Here is an 18,013-nt window from a genome sequence, read left to right as displayed (position 1 = left end):
TGAACTGCTGATCGCTTGAAGCAGCGTGTAGATTTGTACAGCTATAGTAACGTAGATCAGGCATAATCACAGAAAAAATCTCACCTGCTTCTTTCTATCTGCGCGCGCATGGTATGGTTGCTCGGTTCTAACTAAGGACTCGGAAGTGTGCGAGAAGCTTGACTAGAGCGAGTGGATACTACTAAAAAATCTAAAACTTATAATTTTCAGAGAGGGAGGAGGATTATTTTTTCGTGTATGCGAATGCCAAGTCCATCTGTCTTATCTACAATGCAAATGTGGCTTTACCAAAGAAAGGGAATTTGGAGCGGTATTTCAAGACGGTCCACAAGAGCTACGATACAAACTTCCCAGCTAAATCACCACTGCACACCTGAAAAGTCAAGGAATTGAAAAGTCAGCTAGCAGCACAACAGTCCATTTTTACCAGGCCCAATACCACGAGTAAGGCTGCAACCATAGCTTCTTATCGTGTCTGTCGTGTTCTTTCAAAACAAAATAAATCTTTCAAGGATGGTGAGATTGTGAAAGAAGCTTTCATGGAAGCCGCAGATGCGCTTTTTGCCGATTTTAAAAATCGAAAAGAGATTGTGTCTGCTATTCAGGATGTGCAGCTATCAAGAAATTCTGTTACACGGCGATGCGAGGGAATGGCGGAGGATGTTGAACAGCAATTGAGGAATGATATTGACACACGTGAGTGTTTTTCTCTGCAATTCGATGAATCCACTGATGCTGTGGATGTGGCTGAGCTATGTGTGTTCATTAGAATGGTTTTCGACAATATGAGTGTAAAAGAAGAGCTGCTGACCATTTTGCCTTTGAAAGGGCACACAAGAGGCACAGATAGATATTTTTCAGGTTTGTATGGAATTCGTTAGTAAGAGCAAGTTGCCCCTCTTCAAACTCATCTCCATTACAACTGATGGGGCTCCAGCAATGATTGGACGTACTGCTGGGTTCATTGGATTGTGTAAACAGTCTGAATCTTTCCCGGATTTCCTGAATTACCATTGTATAATTCACCAGCAAGGGTTGTGCGGGAAGATTTTAAATATGAAAGACGTGATGGATGTGGCTAACAAGATTGCCTGTTCTGTTCGGGCCAGGAGTCTGCAGAGGCGATTATTCCGTGCGCAACTGGAGGAGACCGGTGCAGAACACACAGATCTGCTGCTGCACACAGACGTAAGGTGGCTCAGCAGAGGTACATTTCTGGAACGGTTTTCTGAATTGTTGCCCGAAATTAAAGAATTTCTGAAACGTTCAAACCATGCTGAATATGCACAGGTAGAAGACAGTCAGTGGCTCTTGGATTTCGCCTTTCTTACTGATCTGACTGACAAGCTCAATCACTTGAATCTAGAGCTGTAGGGTAAGAACAAACACATCATCAACATGATCAGCTCCTTGAACACCTTTAAAAGGAAGTTGCTGCTGCTATCAAGCAGCTTGCAACATTGTGATCTGCGGAACTTTCCACACATGGACACAGAACTTAAGCGTCAGGGCAAAGACTGTGCGGAGCTTGAGAGGGCACGTTATGATGATCAAGTGCAAAGCATCTTGTCAGAATTTGACAGGCGCTTTACTGACTTTGCATCCATTGAGCCTGTTGTCAGTTTTCTCAGTTTTCCATTTGGGGAAAATATAGACGTGGATTGTATGACGTCCAAAGTGGCATCACTCTTCAACCTGGAGAGCGGTGCTATTGAGAATGAGATCCTCACACTAAATAATGACATTGAGCTCAAATCAAGAGGTACACCTGACATAAATGTCCAATTCTGGAATCTAATGCAGAAAGAGAAGTACCCCAACCTCAGACAAACTGCAAAGAATTTGACTGCACCTTTTGGATCAACATATTTGTGTGAGTCTGCCTTTTCACATATGAACATCATTAAGTCAAAATAAAGATCCACCATGACTGATGACCACCTTGCGGCCTGCTTACGGCTGGCACTCAGCTCCTACTGTCCGGACTATGAGAGACTAGCTTCCTCCTCTCAGTGCCAGAAGTCCCACTAAGGTAGAGAACCACTTTTCCAACTTAAATTAGGCATTGTATTAATTGGGTTGTATGTTGTTGTGTTGTTACGGGCCAGTCCTAGGCCTACTTGTGCTTATTCTTTGCACAACGTACATTTACTTCAATAAATGTATTATTATTGTTAAAACTTGATCTTTGTGTCAGAACATTGTGTTATTATATAGGTGCACAATTACTTGTGGCTATGCTATGGCTTTCGATATGGCTTGGTAGATCTCGACACACTATCAACTTTAAAAGTAGATCTTGGTTCAAAAAAGGTTGGGCACCCCTGATGTAGATCCTTAGATAAGGAGGAAGAGCACCAAACATAGCCTCATATATATAAGGATGTTCCAGTGTTTCAGTCTACACACGGTCAAGGAAGACCATCCAAAACAAGGATATAGGTTGCAGCGGAGCATCGAGGTTTAGAGGTTTGTAATGAATATCAACACCATGGTAGGCGGTCTACAGCGATTGAAGGCATTGAGACGATGCATTCATATAAACCAAATCTCCACACTCTAGCACAGCAATCGGCAATGGAATGTTCATTAACAACATCAATTTTTTTTTCAAACTAATGATTTGATAATTTTTGGGAATTTAAGGGGATTATTTAGATTATTTGAAGTTTAAATAACAGGAGCTTGAAATCCACCAGCACCCAGTCTACCTGGGAGTAACCCTGGATCGTACCTTTAGTTACAAAAAAAGGCATCCAAAAGACGAGGTCTCTACAAGGAACAACCTCCTACAACGACTAACATATCCAAAATGGGGGGCCCACCCAATCCCACTGCGTACATCAGCACTAGCCACTGCTGAATAAGTGTGCCCTCTATGGAGCAGATCGAGCCATGCACGTAAACTAGACCCTATCCTACATGAGACATGCAGGCTGCATCACAAAAGCAGAGCGAACAAAGACCATTGACTACAGGCCTCCTCTTTACAAGCACTCTGCCGCCAAGAAACGCCTTGAATCCAGGAGCAGCTTTCTGGACACCACTGAAGTAATGGAGACCCCCCAACTGATGCCAGCACTACTAAATGGCAGAACCTTACATGTGTGTGGCGAATTAAACCCCAAAATGGCGACCTGGACAAACCAAATGCCGCTCCGCTCGCCTGCGCCAACCACTGGAAAGACGAGATATAGGAGATGGCTGGATATGAGGAGGAGGAGTTATAGGAGATGATCAGCTTTGTTTTTGCCTGAAAAGCAGCCAATCTGACCCAATACCTGTACTGCTGGCTTTTGACCATGCCACATTGCGCTCATTTAGTAAATCAGAAAGATCTGATGTGAACAATGCATTGTCTCTGATTTTACGCCGTAGTTTTTTAAGGGGGCATTTGCAAATACAGAAGCAGGGGTGTATTTATGAGGAACAAGGATTAGATCAATTAAGGAGAATTTTTCAGGAGGATTCACATTGGGTCTAATGGGACAGCCAACATCTGAAAGAGATTTAAGGAATTGCAGTATGTTTTACCCTTATCATCTGATGCTGGTAGCAGCCAGTTCCAGTTAAAATCACTCACATGACAATTTCATTATAGTTTGGACTGGACAGAAGCTGCATTAAAGATGGTAAAGCGTGGCCGTCGTATAGCTCAGTGGGTAGAGCTGGCGGCCATATACTGGGGTATCCGGTCTGAGTCCCTTTGCCTGTCTCCCCATTTCTCAAACTGCACTATATTTTAATATACACTGGTTGCCCAAAAAAAAGATGATAAAGTTTCGCTGACAGGTGAAGGTGGTCTGTAGCAACCAACAACAATAATATGGAATATTGTTTTGTCAGTGATGTAGAGGGAAGCGTTTTTACATTAAAACTTAGATTTAACAAAGACTGCAACACCTCACCCCTTTTAGGGTTTACCAGTCCTATACACAATGTAGCCATGAATGCTCATATCCTGGTTTGGAACTTATTTGTTTAGCAAATTTTCAGATATCACTATTTTATCAACATTGGTTGAATGGGAATCATATGAATGGATCGTATCTATTTTAGCAGTCAAACTGCACACATTCAAATGGTCCAGTTTTAGGTTGCACATTTCCTAAAATCAACAATAACAGTACAATAAGACACCTGTAAACAGGCCTAGGTGGATTATTTGATGGCTATCTCTTGGTGTTTAAACCTAACATAAAGTCAGGAACACGGTTTGAAGGAATAATAAAGAAATCCTGTAAATAGTTAAATACCCACATACAAAAAATCTTTAAAATGCTATACGACCTTTTGGATTATCATTACTGACATATAGATATACTTTTACTTCTAATATATTTGCATATTAAGAAATTACATAAGCAACTATCTATAAACATATTTTAAGATTTTATACATTTTGACTACTGATTAATGCTTTCATATTTCTAGAGAATTTCCTGATTTTTTTTCTTTTTGGACTTAAAGCAAACTAAACTGTTTACTGAGTGTAATACAATAAGACTGTTGGATATATAAAAAAGACATTCCACACACAACTGAAACATATTCACAGACAATTTAATTTGGATTGAAATTATTTCACATCATAGTTTTTCCTGTTGAAGATATGTTGCGTTCTTATTACAACAGCCACAGAGCAGCAGCAATAATAATAATAATAATAATAATAACCTAGCAGGAGAAGCAGATCAATGCTGAAAAAAAATAAAATAAAAAGAGAGAAACATGAGTGCGACCTTTTCAAGCTCCACAATCTTTTTTTTTTTTTACAAGGAATTATGGGGAAAAGAGTAGTCTTTTTTAAGTCTGTCTGATTTGTCAGGCTGTGCAACATCTGACCCGGTTCCTTCTATGACAACTGTTAAGACTTGAGCACAGCGGTACACATCTTGTACATGATAGAAACTCCTAAAAGCTAGAGTAGAATAATAAACATCAGAGCGATAATGCACAAGAGGGAGGAATCAGAATGGAAACGGAAAGCAAAGCACAGTGAGCTCAACAGGATACGGAGACACGACAGGCGAGGCAGTTAACCCTCACATGTTCCACAGTAACACAGCTTTCATTTAGGGATGCACTCATTGCACATTGCTGACGCCACATTTTTTTCTCTTTAGTTTTCCTTGTTTTTTATTCTCTTTTGTGTCAGGGGAACAAATCTTTATAAAGAATATACAAACCGTCTTTTAGACATTCATCAAACTTACTTTGAATGTGCAGATTCCTAAAAGCCTTTTCACTGCTTAACAGTTACTACTCAATGAGAGTATTTTAAGTAACAGTTTGACTTTCTCATCATAATCTATTAATATATGACCTTTTTATAATAATAACACATTTTATAGCTTTAAATTGCCAAGTTTTGAAGTTGGATTTGCATTTACAAATCAGGGTAAACGTTGGCCGAACCATTGGTGCATCCCTACTTCCATTATTACCTCAAATCAGTCTGGACAAGTGGGGGGTGAGTTCAGTGCCTACTTATTTAAAGGAATAGTTGGCTTTCAGGCGGAGTTAAGTGAGAAGGTTGATGGCATTCTCATCTCTTATTGCTTTCAATCCTCTCATCTAACATCCAACCGTTTAAAAAAGCAGGTCGTTCTATTTTACAAAAATATCAAACTATTCCTTTAAAATGTTTAGACTTAGAACACAAGGATAAAACAAAATGACAGTAAACTTACACTGGATTATCAATTGACTGATGTGTGAAAAGCAACAACTTTATTTAAAATGATAACGGTCAGTCAGTGTGGTCCACCTCTGATATGATTATCTGGCAGTATTGGCACACATTCTTGATAAAAGAAGAATTATTTGCACGTTTTTAAAAATATTTAAATGGAAAAACTTGAACGATTGAATCCCAGCTAGAGGCAGCGTCAGTCCAACAGTACCAGCGTTAGTAATGGCTGTTTAAAAAAGTGACACCCATCAAACCCCGACTGCCTCGACCTTCAGGACCTGTTCAGACTCGTAGCTAGATCCTGGCCACAATGATCAGAAAATAATTCGACGGAATATCTCCAATTCAGTCCTTAACCTCAGTGAGATAGTGATCAGACCCTTTATCTTATTTCGATCCTTTTATAAAACAGAAATACAATTACAAAAATAGATTACACAGCAACATGTACATGCAAAAACAAACAAAAAACAAGAACACAAGAAAGAAATGTTTGATTTAAGTGATAAAATAAAAGATTTTGGAACCTTAAAAGATATTATGAAAACATAATTTGTTAGATTACAGTGCACTTTGTGTGAAAAAAACCACCACACACAAATAAGATAAAGGCAACACCAGCCTGCCAATGAAAGGGGGAGGGAGTTAAAAAATTGTCTAAAGACAGGAAGGGAAGAGACGACTATATACAAATTGTATATCATACAGGATATGAAAAAGCAGGAGGTCCTAAAACCGGAACCGAAGATGGCCGTACATAAACAGAATTTACAAACCAAACCTAAATCTGTCATGGCACCCAATAAATAAGAAACAAAGCATCTCATAGTGGACGGCATCCTATCCCCTGCTGCAGCCGTGGTCTTGGTTTAACAAACATCCTCTAAGCATTCCGGAGGTCGACACGAATAAATAAAATGGATGGGTGCAGTCAGAGCAAGTCTGACTGGAAAAAGAGAGGAAGTCTGACTTGTCTTGCTTTTTCTAGGGCCAATGCAATCCAAAGCACATCTAGACAGAGGGAGCTTCTGATAAACCTGAAGTCAGGGCACTGTCCACATCATATGAAATTCTGCCACAATACTAACAGGCAATTTTTTTTTTTAGGGAATGTAGCAAGGCAGATATGTCCAAAAGGTGCTGTTTTCCTATATTTTGTCCCTTATATCCCTTAAGAACATGTACAATAATTTTGTCCTATCCACTGTCGAGAATTATTCATCCCAAAAGCCTAATAATGTAACCCATTTATTATGCCGTAATATTATAACAGCAAAACAATTGAAAACAGCTGGTGTGACATATAGAGAGCTACCAACAGGCCACTCATCCACAGCTCCATCAGAGGCACTGACGCTTCTCACCCTGACCTCAGCAGGGGGTCAGAGAGGTGAATCCAAAGGCAGGTTCCACTTGAAACACCATCAGTACTGAAAACACACTTAGGTTTGCCCGAAGAAACAAGTGCACAAACATAAACTGAATCCAATGACAAAGTTTGGCAAGTCTTTCTTGTTTTTATATCCGTCCCAAAAATAGCAAAGGATATGAAAAAAACTCAGCTGGTGATGGTTCAGGTCCAAGTCACAGATCTATGTTACCATCATGACATGGCACAGAGAGATCAGTGTATGGGGCCCTCTTGGATGGCTTTTTGTTGTATGTTGCAAAAAAACACCACAGGGCCTGTGTACTTTATTATCATAAGGACACAATCCAGGAGAGACAGAGTTAAGGAGGATTAAAAAAAAAAAACAACATATAAATATTAGGCAGTCCCAGACAACCCAACTACTGCTACACAACTGTTATTAAATAGTAATGGGAGGTCATCAGTACGTACAGTGAAAACAAATCAAAAAGGAACAAATGTTGCCGTTGAGCTTTCCTGCAGAGTTTCCAAACTGTTTCTAAAATATCATCACTGGGGGGTTATTGTCATATATATGTTTTATAAAGAAACACACAATATATGAAAGCACAGATGTCTGGAAAAATATGTCCATTTCAAGTTGATAAAAACTTTTGTTTTTGTTTTTTGTGCGACAAACAGGCACAGTCTTGCAACTCTTTGTTTCCAAGAGGCAGCACCTCCTTTCCCCAATAAAACATTTGAACATATTAGAATCAGAACCTGAAAGCTAAAGCCAAAGAGTGTGAGAGTAAGGACTGTAGTGTTCAGTTCAACACATTTGCTTTGAGAGCTACTTTGCAGATGAAATTGGAGAAGAACTGGAATGTTAGCTGCGTATCCAGCTTTCATCGTACAAGGGCAGGAGTGAGAAACAGATGGGAAGGCTCAGATCTTCCTCACGACACATACCAACAGCGGTGGGAGGGCATCGGCTGGAGAGCTGGACCTGGATATGGAAACTGAGAGACATCTGAAAGACTGGGCCAAAGCTGAGAAAAGTATGCTGCATGTCACAATGTGACAGCGGTTTGCTTTTCCTCTGATCATCAGGTCCTTGGAATATTGGTGAAATGGTAAGGGAAGCTGCAAGGTCTAAATAAAGATTTCTCATTTTGAAAAAAAGTGTTGCTGACAGTTGATGCCCAGTGACTATGTCATTACAGGGGTTGTGATGTAGCTTGTGAAGGCTCCTCTTCTGGTTACATCAGGTGATATTTACGTGGGGATGATGTCAAATGTCCTGGTCTAATGATGGGCAACAATGGAGATGACATCAGTACACAATTTTTCTTGTCATGAATCGGAGCCTGTGTGCAGTGTGTGCATATGTTTATGTGTCTGCCTGGTTGTGTATAAGGGTTGAGTGAGCCTGGTTGATCACCAGGCCTCTGTGTACCGAACATCAACGTCTTTCAGGTTAGGCAGTTTGGCCTGCAGAGAAACATGAAAGGAAACTGCATCAAAACCTAGAAACATACCTTTACTCAGTTTTTACTATATCAGTTTTTGAGCTAGCGCAAATTTCAGAAAACATTATCCCCATTACCCCAAGACAGATAACAATTTCGTGTTAAATAAAGAGCGGGAATATTGAGTCCCTTCTGTCTTCATAGCTGCATGTAAACTATTGCAGAGAACAAGAAGGAGGAACCCTTACTCGTCCCACAGGGGGGGAATGTACATTCTGCATTTGACCCATCCTAGTGTGAGGAGCAGTGGGCTGCCATATGTGCGGCGCCTGGGGAGCAGTGTAGGGAACGGTGCCTTGCTCAGGGACACTACGGGCTTACTTAGTTTATGTGGAAATATAAACATTGCGTTGTTGTTTTTTTAAAACAAAGTTTAGATGGAAGGTGTAGATGGTCAACGCAAACAAGAATAATATGCATTTTCAAATCATTCTCCAATCAATATTGGCCTTTGCGAACATGAGTTGTGTTACACTGTTACCTTGAGGTCCTCATATGTGTCAGCTGTGAGCTTGGTGCTGTTCATGTTCAGACTGCAAAGACTCTTCATGGCTGAAAGAGGCAAACAATCATCATCAGCCACAACAGACTGACTGTTCACATGTTGTCTTTTTATCCTGGCTGTATTGGTAACTGTAGTACTTGTCCTCTGACAGACTGCTCATTCTGTTTAAGCAATAATGATCTTGTGATGCATAGCATGCAGTTAAGGTATTCATTTTGTGTGTGTTTTCTTACAACTGAGAGCCAGCAGACCAGCATCAGTGACTGGAGTCTCACACAGGTTCAAAACCTGAAGACAGGCGAGATGCTCAGATAACAACCGTAACCCTGAATCCCCAAACTAAAAGAACAGAAATGTAAACAAAGACGGGATATACATTAGACATGTATTGGATCATTAGTTATTACAAATGTGACTGTAGATGTGTGTGTGCTGTGTGAATACCTGTGTGGACCAGAGGTTGAGCTGTTTGAGTGAAGGCAGCTTGATGAGCTGCTCAGCACAGGCACTGGTGACATTGGTGAAGGCCAGGCTCAGGTTCTCCAGGTTGCCAAAAGAACCTGAACTCAACAGACGGGCAAGGTCTGCATCCTGCATGTGAGGAAAACACATTCTATACTGAAATAGTTAACGCAAGTATTTTTGTCTAACGTTTCTCTATGTGCTGCAGTGAAGGCATTAGTTTAATCTTACCGTGGATTTTGAGGGCAGAGTAAGCCGTGTGGGGCCTCCTTTCCTTTGCTGTAGAGAAAAAAGACAGAAAAAAAGATGGCGTCTGAGCTCAGTGGCCTGCAATAACATTTTCAGACAGCAGATGGTGTGTGTTATTAGCTGATTCCATGTCATTTAGAGAAAAGGGGATGCAAGGTCTCAAACAAAATAATGATTAAAATATTACAATACAATGTTTTCTCCTCTTACACAAGCCCACTGTATTTAAAGAATTAATACAGACTCAAGGATAACTGAAAACTTCAAGTTTGAATCCATTGAAATGCTGAATGCTATATTTAAACTACTAATTACAAACTAATAACCACTCGGATTTGAGGCTGTTTATTTTAATTATGAACAATTTTCATTAGTTTGACTGTAAAGGCCACCGGACAAAATAAAAATAATATGATTATGATGGACACAAAAGCATTTTATTGCTATTTTGTATGGTTATTCCCTGATTTCTGACTGTTAAAAATAAATACTGTTCTAAATATTTTATTTTTATATTTATTTTTGCATTTTGAGAGTTTTTTACTCTCATTTAATCACACTAATTTAATAATTGAGTACCATATCCCTTTTGTTTGTCGTTGTGACTAACTGTAATGAGCTTTCACAACGTAGCCTTGAAGTACATTTCTATGAATATAATAGAACTATATTTTAGTAAACTTTAGCAAGTAATGCACAGGAGTATAATGACAAGAAAGATCATTCTGGATCTGATTCTGAAACAAAAGATAAATACAGTACATTGCGTACATATTTATGATCACAGCTGCTTTAATTAAGGTTTGTTTATGTGCTATGCATTAAGTATATCAGTTATCTTTCATTTAGGTTTTAGTGTGAATAAGTGCACATACATTGGTTGCTGCCTTGGGATAGCTCTACAGCTCTGCAGACAAAATCAAGTGAGAGACAGTTTATTTTCATCTGTAATAACATCGTATTTTTTATTAACAAACTATGCGTAACTAATATTTATAACATTTGATTTTTAAATCTCAAGTACCCCTGCAGTACTCCAAAACACCCATAAGGGTACAATTACCACCATCTAAGAGGTGGCAAATGACGGTAAAAGCAGGTGATTGGGTGGAGGGGACAGGTGCACAGACCTGACTTTGTGTCCAACAAAACATGACTGGCTGTGACATGATGCTGGCAGCATATTCAATTCCTTTATTGTCATCTAAATACAAGAGAGTCTATTTAACCATTGCCCTGCATTGTGTGCATTCTTGGAAGTTGTTTTAAGATGGTCTTTGGGACATTTAAAGTAAGCCACTGATGTGAAAAAGAAGTTAGTTAAACATATTTTGAAAATGTCAATGAAAAGCAGTGGAGGATGAAAAAGAAACCCTTAAACAGGTGAGATTTATTGTACCATAATGGTACATTTTAATATCCAACCAGGACTGGAGAAACTCTCAATTAAGATCAGCTCTGTGTACACGTCTGATCAACTCCGTTACGCTACTGATAATTGCGAGCTGAAACATCATTTGTTGCATTGCCTCATTTAAGTTCTCTTTCCTATAGGATTGTCACAATATAGCAGTATTTACGGTAACCGTGATATTTAAAAAATGAAATACTGACGATATGTAAATAATACACATATGATAATATCGTACATAATCCAACGGCAGTAACTATCTGGTTCACACTCCAATCAGTAGGTGGCAATGACGCTCCTTAACACTGGTTGCGCCACCCCGCCATAAAACAGAAAAAAGCAGACGCGTTCACTAGCTAGCTAGCAGATACTACAACCGTGTATGCTGTGCTGTGTGGCCACTACTGTCGCGCAAAACCATGTCAGAGATTACAGAAGAGAGCGAGACACTCCTGCACCCAAAACAAGTTGCCTCGCGAGTGTGGGAGTTTTTTTGGATTTCGTAAACGGGGTATTAGAGATAGAGAGCCAAGTCTGCAAGAAGTGCCAAGCAACACTAAGCGCAAAAGGGAGCAATACTACCAACCTGTCCACCCACCTTTGCGTCGATCACCTTGCAGACTTCGCCACGGTACAGAGAGTACGTTGCAGTTAGTTTGCTAGCCCAGAGACGATAAATGTTACATTACGGTCTTAGTTGTGTTAAAGCTTAGTTATAATGGCGTTGGACTAAACAGTACTTTCTCTCCCCTGGTTATATGTTAGGCAGCTGCAGCGTCAAAGAAGCGACACAGAGCCAGGGATCCAGGTCAGCTAACGGTGTTTGAGTCAATAGATAAGAAAAGAAAAGCAGACATGGCTAGTGTATGTCAGAATGAAGCCATCACTAAATCAGGCCAGGGTTAAAAGCACTGATGACAACAGTTGCTGCAAAATACAAAATCCCAAGAAGACAACACTTTTGGTTGTTATTTTTGTACGCTAGACACAAAATGCACAATAAACGAATGAATTTGAGATGAATTTGACTGATAGCATTATTATTATTATTAATTTGTTAAGATGTTCTATAGATATTGCAATAATATCGTTATCGTGAATTATTTTAGCCACGATAACCGCGGAGTGAAAATCTGATATCGTGACAGCCCTACTTTCACAAGTAATTATGTTGGGCTTTTACGGTGAAAGGTAAGAATGATTAGAGGCATTCGAGCACGGCCACTGACATTGACAATGTAGAAGGGTTCAGACAACAAAACCTTTAACTAACTAAGGCGTGACTCATGCCCCTGAGCTACAAGGTACACACCGATACAGGGACGCCAAGTATCAATATCTTATTATGTAAACTATTCATATTGCAAATCCAAATAAAAGTTGTTGGTAACAATTTCTTTTTCAATCCACTAGATGGTGCTGAGCTTTTTGTTGTGCGCCCAAGGCCATGGGTAAAGTCAGTGGGATTGGCAGGAAGTAAAAAAAACCAATGATGGATTCAGCAGAGAAACGCATCAGAAATGCACCATATCACAATACATCGTATGGCCATAGTTAGCATGTCATAGAATCGCTATACTATCGTACCGTGGTGTAAGTATCGCGATAGTATGGTATATCGTATGTAGTATGTTTTTCTCCAAGGACGTAAAGCCAGAGATGTGGCTTCTCTTTTATGTAGATAACCCCAATCTTTTGATATGATACCAGCATCCAGTTCTAATGTTATTATTGGAGGTGACTTCAACTTTTATTTGGATCCAATATTAGATAGACTCTCTACTAAACCGCTTCCGCCTAACATAGCTTCAGTACAAACTTTAAATTACTTAAATTGAACATGGTTGATATATTGCGACTAAGACACCCTACTGAGAAAGAGTTTTCTTTTTACTCCCATGTCCACAAGTCTTATAGCAGGATTGACTACTTTCTGATTTCTTCAGAATTATTATCTAATATTACGAGTTCTACTTATCATAATATTCTGATATCAGAACATTGCACGGTTTCACTACAATTTAAAAATATTCTGCCTGAGCAAAAATACAGCTGGCAGTTCAACCCTCTTGTTCTTGAGGATAAGTCTTTTATTGAACATAGGACTGCATGTATAGATGGGTTCTTTTCCATAAATGACCACGGGCAGGTTTCGGATTCAACTCTATGGGAGGCTTTCAAAGTTGTTCTGAGGGGCCACGTCACTTCCTTTGAATCATCTAAAAAGCACAAACTTAATGGTCGACTGAAGGATATTGAAAAAAAGAGGCATATAGATCTTCCCTCTTGCTGTCCGACTACATAATATACAAATTCAACACTATTGTTAATAAACACATAAGCTGTCTTTTGCTGAAACTTAGGCAGAAACATTTTGAACTTGTAGACAAATCAGAGAAATTACTGGCAAATCAACTCAGAGGTGAACATGCCATATATAAAATAAAATCTAAATCAGGGGAGTTGGTAACAAATCCAAACGAGATAAATTTGTGTTTTAGGGACTTCTCTAAAGAGTTATCCTCCAGTAAAGTAAAGGCCACGGAAACTGACTGACTATTTTTTTGCAAGTCTTAATATTGCCCAACTAAATGCTGCTGCCAAAGATGACCTTGACGACCCAGTCACTGAGACTGAACTTTTAGCTGCTATTCGTGCTTTCCCTTCTGCCCCGATGACTTTGGCTGAGAATACTACAGGGCTTTCTAGATGAAAATAGCCCCTCTCATGTTGAGGATGTTGAGGGATTCAGTAAAAAATAAGAGGCTTCCTACTTCACTCTATGAAGCAAATATCTGCTTTATTCTCAAAAAAAGGAATCGATGAGTCTGACCCTGCAAATTATTGACCCATTATCCTCTTAAATTGTGATCAGAAAGTGATAACCCAAATTCTGGCCACGAGATTAGGAAATCATATTTCAACAATTGTGCACCCTGATCAGACCAGATGTATCCCTGGTAGACATTCATTCAGCTTCTAAATACACTATACAAAGTACATGAAAAAGGGAAGCAGGCTGCTATTTTATCTCTCGATGCCCAAAAGGCATTTGATCAGATTGAATGGCCTTATATGTTAGAGACACTAAAGCGGTTTGGGTTTGGGGAGACTTTTATAGATTGGGTCAAAATGATACGGACAGATCCCATCCCTTTGATCTTCAACGGGGTGTCAGGCAAGGAAATCCACTCTCTCCCTTGCTTTTTGATATGGCTTTAGAACCTCTTACAATAGGAATCAGGAGCCACCCAGGTATCCATGGTATAAAGTAGGGGAATGTTGAGAGCCTTATAAATGTATATGCAGATGATTTACTGATTTGTCTGTCAGACCCATTAGTATCAGTCCCAAAAGTCTTGGACTACATTAAGTCATTTAGTAGACTGTCAGGATATTCAATTAACTGGGAAAAAAGTGAATTCATGCCTCTGAACATCCTTAGCCCTGAGTTTATGAATTCTCTGCCATTTAAATTTGTAACCCCCCACTTTACCTACCTCGGACTTAAAATCTCCAAAAACCCCAAACTTTTATTTAAATTGAATTTTTTGGACATTTTAGACAGGTTAAAGGCTAACATAAGGAACTGGAAGCTGCTTCCGCTCTCAATGATAGGACATATTAACGCTATAAAAATGGTAACACTTCCTAGGTCTGCATCTGTTTGAAAAACTTCCTATATGTTTACCACTTTCATTTTTTAAACAACTAGATTCAATTATTAATTCATTTGTTTGGGCAAATAAACATCATCTCCAAAGCTCACTTACCTGTATTTAGACATTATTACTGGGCTGAAAATTTGAGGGCTCTCACTTTTTGGCAAAAGGACCCAACTGGTGATGACAGCTCTTCTGTCTTACCACTGTGGCAGAAGGTCGAATCGCTGTCGGTTTCAAACACGTCTCTCCTTGCATTACTCTTTTCCCGAAATCAACTACTCCATAGGCAACTGGGTCTTAACTTCATTGTAAGTAACTCCCTGAAGATGTTGTCGCAAGTTAAAAACTCACTTGGACTTTGTTGTGGATGTTTCTGTACACACCTCGATAGCTTACAATCTTCTTTACAAACCAGGACTGACAGACGGTGCTTTTGCAATCTGGAGAAAAAGAGGACTTTGCTGTATTGGTGATCTATTAATGATACATTTGCAACTTTTCTGCAACTCCAAGCAAAATATCACCTTCCCAATCACACTTTTATCGCTACCTTCAAGTTAGGCACTTTGTGAGGGAACAGGTCTCAGAATTCACAATCAAACCACAAAGTAATGTATTTTATGATTTACCCCAAATTTAATTTGAAACATTTGATCTCCCGATTTATGAATGCTTTTGCGATGCCAGTAAGTACGAGTCATCTGAGAGAGGCCTGGGCCAAAGAACTGGGTGTTCCAGTGTCAGAGGACCTGTGGGGAGAGAGACTGTCCAGTACACATACTTGCTCTATAAATTCCAAACTACTCTAAAACCAAGCTAAATAGGATATTCAAATCTGTTTCCCACATTTGCGACAGATGTGGTACTGCCGAAGGGTTGTCATCACACCTATTCTGTCACTGTCAGGTACTGAATCATTTTTGGTGTGAAGTATTTGATTGGCTTTAAAAACAATGTTAAGTTAACATTAAGCCGGACTGTAAATTGGCAATATTTGGCTGCTCTGAGGAGACAAGATGCCTCCCCGCCCAACAAAGGCAGTCACTCAAAATTGGTATGATTGTGGCTAAAAAATGTATTGTACTTAACTGGAAGTCTCCACAGGCCCCATACTTCAGGAGGTGGCTATCCAAAATGATTTCCTCTGCTAGGATGGAGCAAATTCGCTTTAATAGACTAAACTCATAGGATTGCTTCATTAAGGTATGGAAGCCGTTTTTGACATTGCTGAAGGATAATTAATAATTAAAGTAAATTAAGAGCTCTGCTGCTGCTTGTATTTTATTTTACTTACTCTGTAAAGACTGCGTAATTACAAATTGTGTCTGATGTTTGGCGATCCATCCCCAGTTATTATTATTTATTTTTTTGGTAGTGGGTTACACTTGGCCTTTTTGTTTATGTCTACAATGCTATCGACTGGCACACTATTCTCAATTTCTCAGGAATTGTACGTAATACCCAGGTCTCGGGTACCTATTTACTGTATATTGTGTACGTCTTTGCTTTATTGTAACTAAAAGAAACATTTCTAAATAAAGTATTTCGAAAAAGAAAAGCTCTTGTATCCACGGTGTTTATGTGAGAGAAAAACGGCCCCATTGTTTTAATTAACAGCTCATCTGCCAATTGCTTTCTGCAATAAAGTATATGTTTTTCTTAATCGTTTATTCATCAAAAGGCCAGAATACAGTGAGAAATGCCCTTCCTGGTTTCTCAAAGTCCAAGGAAATGTCTTAATATTACTTGTTTTGTCAGTCCAAAACCTCAAGATATACAACTTAATATAATACAAACAGAGAGCCGTAAATCCGTTTTCTTTGACATTTTTTCATTATAATATGACTTAAAAAGGACATATGATACAGGTTCAGATCAGTTTCAAAATAAATAAATGCACACAGAAGGATTCACAACAGGAATTTGGGATCTATATATAAATGTCGCTAGAACGCTAGATTCACAAATGCATTTTTTTAAAGAGGGAAGTGTCTGTAGCCAATCAGATGTCTGCTTCATTTTAATCCAATCACGAGGGTGTGCCATTGAACCCATCCCCATATTCTGGATTAGCGAAATGTACGGACTGAGTTATAGATGTACACTGCTCAAAAAAATGAAAGGAATACTTTGAATCCCCCCTCTGCTACTTAACTGAGAAGATCAATATCCCAGAAGTGTAATTGACATATGCTATACTCTGAATCAATAGTGTTCCTTTATTTTTTTTTGAGCAGTGTATAAAGAGAAGCATGTTTACAACGCTGAAGTAATATCACGTCTGCACTAGTCTGGGAATAACGATATGTGTTGTTAATCAGAGGAAACAGTCCAGCGGTCTGCAGCCAGAGGAACACTTTCCTCCTCTGACAGTGTTGGAGAGTAACAACATACATTTACTCAGATACTGCACTCATGAACAAGACACAACTAAAAACAAGCTATTAAGAAACATTTGGGTTTCTGGTTTATTGTGTTTGAATCCATGGTGAATCAATATGAAAATAATAATGAACATTTACTCAGCTATGCATAACTTTGATTTTCTCTCATATTAAAAAAGCACTATTTTCACCTCTTTGAAACGATGCCCTATGAAGCAACTGTAGTTTCAGTTTCATATTTCCTGATGAAAACTCCTACACTGACGCTCCGACGCTGCGCTGACTAACAGCTCAAATTGTTTTCCCAGCTAGAGCAGACGTGATAATACTTCAGTGTCGTTCACATGGTTCTCTTTATACATCCATGATGCAGTCAGCAGAGTAACGCTAATGCGGAAGTGAGCGTGGTTCAATTGCCACCCACGTTGGGACGCAATCATGTGATGATGAAGATACTTCCCCCTTTAAAAAAAATGCATTTTTGAATCTAGTGGCGTCAGGGGAGTCTCAAAAATACACAAACAAATTCAGAGAGGCTCACACACAAAAAGCATGTATTATTTGTACTATTTGTATGTGGATCAGAAATATATTTATGAAACTTCTTTAACATTTATATAAAACGATTAGTATTTGTGTGTGCATTGAAAAGTATTTGTATGGATGCAGACCTTTATATATAAATCCCGAATTACATTTGTGAATCCTTCCGTGTGCATTTATTTATTTGAGACTGTTCTGACCCCAGAATATGATGCT

The 18,013-nt window shown here is 39.1% G+C and overlaps 1 protein-coding gene across 1 annotated transcript in view; it reads right to left on the bottom strand.

Moving 5' to 3' along the window:
* Window positions 1–4,542: 4,542 nt before the first annotated feature.
* The window catches only part of cmip (c-Maf inducing protein), a 47,129-nt gene continuing 33,658 nt past the window's right edge, over window positions 4,543–18,013 (bottom strand). The window contains exons 17-21 of the mRNA XM_063897563.1: window positions 9,777–9,824; window positions 9,528–9,674; window positions 9,317–9,422; window positions 9,060–9,130; window positions 4,543–8,540 (exon numbers count right to left, since the gene is read on the bottom strand). Of these exons, the coding sequence (XP_063753633.1) occupies window positions 8,487–8,540; window positions 9,060–9,130; window positions 9,317–9,422; window positions 9,528–9,674; window positions 9,777–9,824 (426 nt within the window). The 3' untranslated portion in view covers window positions 4,543–8,486. The remainder of the gene's footprint in view (window positions 8,541–9,059; window positions 9,131–9,316; window positions 9,423–9,527; window positions 9,675–9,776; window positions 9,825–18,013) is intronic.

The sequence above is a fragment of the Eleginops maclovinus genome, chromosome 2 (genome assembly GCF_036324505.1).
Source record: "Eleginops maclovinus isolate JMC-PN-2008 ecotype Puerto Natales chromosome 2, JC_Emac_rtc_rv5, whole genome shotgun sequence".
NCBI classification, from domain to species: Eukaryota; Metazoa; Chordata; class Actinopteri; order Perciformes; family Eleginopidae; genus Eleginops; species Eleginops maclovinus.
This window is presented reverse-complemented; position numbering and strand designations above follow the sequence as displayed.